Source organism: Leptonychotes weddellii, chromosome 1, assembly GCF_054177405.1.
Source record: "Leptonychotes weddellii isolate Sample4059 chromosome 1, ASM5417740v2, whole genome shotgun sequence".
Classification (NCBI taxonomy): domain Eukaryota; kingdom Metazoa; phylum Chordata; class Mammalia; order Carnivora; family Phocidae; genus Leptonychotes; species Leptonychotes weddellii.
The window spans coordinates 107,250,975-107,257,785 of record NC_138369.1 but is presented as its reverse complement, the minus strand read 5'-3'; the positions used below and the strand labels follow the sequence as shown (position 1 = coordinate 107,257,785).

The 6,811-nt window shown below is 31.7% G+C and overlaps 1 protein-coding gene across 10 annotated transcripts in view; it reads right to left on the bottom strand.

Moving 5' to 3' along the window:
• Positions 1 to 589: 589 nt before the first annotated feature.
• SKIL (SKI like proto-oncogene) overlaps positions 590 to 6,811 on the bottom strand; it is a 30,097-nt gene continuing 23,875 nt past the window's right edge. For 9 of the 10 annotated variants that reach the window (XM_081829405.1, XM_081829408.1, XM_081829412.1 and 6 more), the window contains 3 exons: positions 6,338 to 6,579; positions 5,826 to 6,050; positions 590 to 4,962 (listed from right to left, as the gene is read on the bottom strand). In XM_081829405.1, coding sequence (XP_081685531.1) covers positions 4,804 to 4,962; positions 5,826 to 6,050; positions 6,338 to 6,579 — 626 coding nt within the window. In that variant the 3' untranslated portion in view covers positions 590 to 4,803. The remainder of the gene's footprint in view (positions 4,963 to 5,825; positions 6,051 to 6,337; positions 6,580 to 6,811) is intronic. The other variant, XM_081829426.1, reaches the window with a different exon arrangement.

Genomic DNA, 6,811 nt, shown 5'->3' with positions numbered 1-6,811 from the left:
TCATTCTTTCTCTCTTTTGGATCATTCATTTGGGGGAAGCCATCTACCATATTATGGAGAGCTCCATGGACAGATCCAAGAGGAAGGAAGTAAGCACCTGTCAACAGCCATGTGAATGAACTTGAAAGCAGATCCTCCAGCTGTCAAGCTTCCAAATGACTTCAGCCCTAAATAACATAGTAACTGCACACTTGTAAGAGCTCCTGAGCCATCACTCAGCTAACCTGCCTTCGCGTTTCTGACCCTCAGATATCGCGTGAGATATCTGTTATTTTAAGCAGCTAAATTTAGGAGTAATTTGTTATGTTGTAATAAATAATAATGCCAGAGGTGGGAGTAGAGGAGTAAGGGAAAGAAGTGAAAGCAAGAGACCATGTATCATGAAAGAAAATAATCACAAAATGCTGGTATGTTCTATACCTGAAATATTGCATAAAATTTCATATTTTGTCATTAAAAAAAGATTCCTCAAGTTAATCATTTAGTGTGTAATGACTAATAGACTTTAAAGGAACAAAAGGAGAAAATGTCAATCTTAAGGGACAAGAAAGTTGAGTTCACACAGGATACTAAAAGGGCTTCAAATCAGTTTCATTGGCATTAAAAGTTTTTATTCTGAATTTAATCCACAATCTATACAAGTTATTTACAAGGCATGAAAATGGAAAACAGCACAAAATACGATTGAGGTATAAGCTGAGAGCACAGTATGTCATGTTTCAATAAATATAATTCAAAATTTGTAAACTAAGTGACCAGATAGATGAGTCTTGTTTTATAGTAAAACCATATAAAATATTTATTTCACGTGAGGTAGAGGACAGTTTTGTGTGTCATGTGATGCAACCAACCACAGCAATTTTAACCATAAAACTGTACATCATTGGCAAAATTTTAAATTGAATTATGGTCAATGTAGTCAACAACTTGTTTCAACAGTTGCAGAACAGATATTTCACTTACTGCCTTCACAGGTTAGAAATTCAGAAACAATTTAAGACTACTGTGTTGGCTTAAAATTATCAGGATAAGCAAATACTTCTAACAGGATGGTTAAAAGCAAGTATATTTTATTTCTCCCAAACTATAATTCCCCCAAAGTTGTCCTAGATTAAGCAATTCTTTTAGCGGGACTTTTTTACTACAACTACTTTAAGTATGCTGTGCTTTATTTTCAAGTGAGGTATCTATATTGAAGAAAAAAATCATAAATTTCTTTTACATTCAACTAACTTAATATACTATTTTGTTTTCTGGGCTTAATTTTTAAATTTCAGTTTTTACATTTGATCACTTTCTAATTCAAAAACAGTAGCACTATATAAGACCTTTAATTCTATTACTAAAGAAACAAACTCCAGATTGCATTACAGTTTCAGAAGCCATCTAAAATGGAAAGATTTTATAAAAACAAAATGAAACAAACAAAAAAAAACTGTCCTTTAAACAAGATGTAATATAGAATACCCATACAAATTTCTTCTAATGATGGAAATGCTTCGGTATCCTATACTAGAAAAAAATTTAAGCTGTTTATTCAATCCCACAATGTATAATACAGCAGTAATGTATCCCTTATTGCTGACAGCTTCAGTAAAAATTAACAAGTAGTTCTAAGCACAGAAATAGATGTACAGTATGAGCACAACTTATCATTACATTGATTTTTAATGTCCTGTCGTGCAGATTAAATGCATAAGAGCAAATGAAAATGAGGATTTTCCCCAAAGCAATCAAAACTAAGTCACTGAGAAGAAAATTTTAGAAGCTGATCAAAAACCTTCAGCACCAGCTTGACAATTAATTTTAGGAAAATACCTTGAACATGTTTCGTATTACTGGAGTTTCCTTATCATTCTACGTTCCTTCAAACAGAAGCCACAGATGTGCAAATAAATTGGTCGTTCTGTCATGACTTCTAAAACCTATCGATAACCTGCAAATATCATTGTACTCGTCTATTTCACCTATTTTAGTAACTGGTTTTTAATTCAGTATGTACAAATGATTTTATATCTCAACTGGTAATATATTAAATATGTTATAAAATTAGCTCAAGGAGCATAAAACATCCTGACTCTCATGGACACAGAAATTCAAGCAAAAGAATATGCTCTACAAAACTAAAGCACAAGCCAAACTTACTTTTGTTGGTCAAATCTTTCATAGTGTTACAAGTTGCATTTGTGAAATCAGGCTGGTTTAGAGCTTCCTCAATGACAGCAGATTTTACATTTACTACCTTTATAGATTTGGTACCTTTTACTCACAACAAATACAGAAACTATCATCACCCATCACCCAGTAAGCTAATATTCTATCTTTTCTTCCTTCTTAAGATGCTCTAGCACTTTTGATAGGTCGTTCCTTTAAATGCAGCTTTTTAAAGTAAATATTTTTATATTTTTCCTAAAAAGAATAATATTACAAAGTCTGAGGAAAAATCTGCTTGCCTAATAAATTGGCACACAAAAACTAACACCAAAACAAACTTTGCTAGTAACCAACACACAAAATGAGCATGCAAAGAGTAGAAGAATAAGTTTATATGGATATTTCAGCAGAGGCCACTTTTAAAGTATTACAAAATCTCTCTATTTTCAACCTATGTGGTGCAGTTTAACTTAAAATTACTTTTAACTAGAATAGGTATAATATTTACAACTGACTAAAAAGCTCTATTTTCAAGGAAGTTAGACAGAAACCTATGGCACATCAATGTATCTTCCGGAAAATGAAGACTATACAATTTTACGTGGCAAGTTTTCCTTACGCGAAGGACTAGAAAAAATATTTTACTCAATTCTAACTTAAGAGTTTATGATCATTTAAAGATGTTTAAGCACTGCTTAGAATTTTAAAATAAAATATTTCAAAGATTAAGCAATTTATTTTAGAAGTTTTGGGTTGAAACTTAACTTGTCATTTACTAAGTAACATAAGCACGAAGATTTTTTAGTAAATTAGAAAAACAAAATTATAGGGGCTTGAGTTTATCTCCCGAAAAGCTTAACTGTGACACAACTAAAATGAACTTTATCATAAAATGTCTTTCTGATTTTTCTTTCTCCATATCTAAATAAAAGGTATTAGGAGGGTCTATCATTTTTAATATTTATTCCTCCTTGAGGAAGCCAAGAATCAACAAATTAAATTGCAGGGTAATATAGTAAAATTTAAATGGAAAATAGAAAATACACATTTACATCACACTCTAGTAAAGAAACTATACTTTGAGAAGTACAAAAATTCTTTTAGGATATGTAAGTACCATTAAGTGAAATACGAAAATAACTGGCTAAACGATAACCTACTGATTTCTGAAGTTCTACACCAGTAGAGCATCTACTGTCTACACTAGAAATAGTATACAACCTTAACTCTAGCTGATTTATTTTAAAAATAAATTTAGCTCTCAAGTAATTTCATACAGTACCCTACATGAGAACATAAACATGTAATTCCTGGAATAATAATGTCAATTAATGGTAGCTTCAGGAAACTTCCTTTAAAAAATGCACACTAAGAATTTTACCTAATATCTTTCAAGCCAATAATTAATGAAAATGAAATTTGCCATTAAAGAATGACAGACTTTTCTGTGCAAAAAAAAGTGCAGAAGATTTGCCCCTCCCCCAAACTAGAGGAATTCCTCTATCTTCTAAAAATTATCTAAAAACCTTTTAGTAGCTGGTAACTAAACTTCCCTATATTAACCTACCATACACTACCAGTTGACTGTAAATTCCTGATTTTGATATTAAGTAGTAATTGAAAATGGTCCATTCGTGCAAATATTGGTAAGACTTAACATTTAAACATACAAAAATCCAAAAGAACCTTCAAGGTATTTAATATTTTACAATTTAAGGAAAAACGAACCCATTAAGGAAAACAAATCCATTATATAAATTTCAGTAAGACCCATAACTACATATAAAAACTGTACAGGAGGATTATGAATCGTATACAAACTGATGTACGTCAATGGTATCAGTTTTTCTCAAGAACATTAACATTTTCACACCTCTATTAACAACATAAACAAAAGTTCAAAAATTACTACATGAAGTTGTTGCATAAAAAAAACTTCTAAACATAACCACATTTAAACCAAAAAACAAATTACAACTGCTTTTTGTATTTAATAGCAGTGTATAATAAAGTATGTTATCCTTCCTTCCTCATTATGCATATGAGGTGTGCTATAACCTCATCAATGAAATTCCTCTTTTGACAAAATGTCTCTTAGGAGACATTAAAAAAAAGAACTGCTGGAAATTCATACTATAATATGAACAAAATAAAAGCAAATTTTATGTATAATAATGAGTATACTGTATCAATTTAGAAAGGAGACTGTTAATGAAAAAAATGGAGATTCAACTCCTTCAGTAGCTCTATATATTTGAAATATGAAGCCACCATTGTATGTAAAGTTGAGTCTGAAATATGGGTAACAAAACTGACCACAACTATCCATCACACAATGCAGCTTTTAGAAAGTATACAACTGCTAAATTTGCATTAGAAATATAGGCAGATTATCTAATAGTTCAAATCATAAAGTACTGTTTTTAAGCCGGTTGAAAAAAAAAGTACAAAGAAGCATACATTTTCATTCATTTGGAAAATGTAAAAATTTATGTATTAATATATAATCTCTTCACTTTCTCTGATCTACAAATGGATAGGATGCCTAGTAATCTTCATGCAGACAAGTTACTCAGAATTCAATAACCAAAGCAAACAAACAAAAATAAACCCTGTTGGGAATACACAGATGAATCTCTTTAAAGGTTTCTATTCTTTAACAGTCTTAGATGATTTCAAAATTTGCAGCTTTAGCTCTTTTATCATCATCTCTAACTTCTGTCTTGCCTCCCGTTCCTGTCGAAGTTCATCTTGGAGTTCTTGCCTATCAGCCTCAGCATGGTCCAATCTCTGTCTCAGTTCTGCCAACTGTGAGATTTAAAAGACTGTCAGTTTTCATTCAGTTTTGTTTTTCCATTTAATCTTCACATAATAGCAAAGACCTACTTTCAAATTACTTTTTACAAAATGAACTACATTTGTAAATTCATGCATACTACAATCTCTTGAGTATCTAATAATATTCATCCAGTTTTGACATAATATTGAATTGAGGGGGGAAAAAAAGGGTCAAGAGAACTAACACCTAGAGCACTTTCATTATGCCCTACAGTTTAGCATACCTCTCACACAGCCTGCTCGAGTTATTTGTTCATCTTCCCCAAGTTGCGAGCTACTATTCATTTTTGCTCAAGTGCTTTTGAACATAGTGGGCAACAATTCATATCTGTTAATTTGGTGATTTGAAGGCCCATAAACTACATTAAGATAATACAACATTTGATATTCAGAGAGCTAGAGATTAGCAATTTGGGCAACTAAAATATAGAAACCTAATGAAAGTTTAATAAAGCAATCAAAATAAAAAAAAATCATCTTGGGGGGCGCCTGGGTGGCTCAGTCTGTTAAGCATCTGCCTTTGGCTCAGGTCATGATCCCGGGGTCCTGGGATTGAGCCCCACATCGGGCTCCCTGCTCAGTGGGGAACCTGCTTCTCCTTCTTCCTCTGTCTACCACTCCCTCTGCTTGTGCTCTCTGTCAAATAAATAAATAAAATCTTTTTAAAAAAATCATGTTGGATGATACACCATAAACTTGTGTTTAACAGAATTATCTATTTTGAAATCTTGCCCAATGAAATGAGCTTGACAAAAAGTAACTTTAATAGAGAAGGTAACAGCTTCAATTTCCACATTGAAAGGGTAACATTATACGAACTGAGTAATTCTTACCTGTGCTGCATATTCAGCCTCTTTGTCTTTTTCTAAATTTGAATCACAGGTACATTTTTGCTTCATTACCTGCTCTAATTTTTTCTCTAAGTCTTTCTGTTCAATATGAAATTCTTCCATTCTATGAGCATGTTCATTCTGCAAAGATTCAAGCTCTTTCTGCAAATTTTGCTGTTCTTCAGTGAGTTCCTTCATAGCTTTTGAACTACTCAACATTTCAACTTCCTGTAATATCAAGAATAACAATATAATTTTTATTTTATTTCCATCATGCTAAAAACTTCAATAAAGGAAAAAATAGGACAGAAAACATCTGAAATTCAGCTGTCACATCAGTTTTATATATAAGTAATTATCCTGAAAAACTATTTTCTCTAAAAATCTGAAAGAAAATTGCTTATGAGTATAGAACCCTAAATCTTAAACACATTTACAATATCTCCCTTGACTTTTCTTGAGAATGTGCAAAAGTATCTTTTCATAATAGACTATCATTTAAATAACAATTTTACCATCTGAAGTTGTTGCTTCTTCTGCAAAATTGAGTTCAGTTTTTCCTGTTGTTTTACATAAGTTCTCATTACTTCTTCCATGATCTTTCCCTTATCATCCTCACAGATGATATCTTTGACAAGAAGTGGAGATGAAGCTGCAGTATCATGGTCTATTCCTGCCTTGCTTGTGTCTCTGATGAAACTGCAAGTGGTAGACTCGGGTTTCTTCTTACTTGTAGAATTATTTGAGATTGATGGATCTTTGAGAGGCAAAAATGAAGTAACAAAAAATGAACATCACTGTTAAAAAGTCACTAGAACCCACAAACAAAATGAAAAAAAAATTCCATTTACAAATGAAATAAAAAATAATGAAATAGTTAAGAATAAATTTAAGAAAGGTAGTACAAGACCTATACAATGAATACTACAAAACATCATTGAAAAAAATTAAAGACCTAAATAAATGTAATGGCATCCCATGTTCACGGA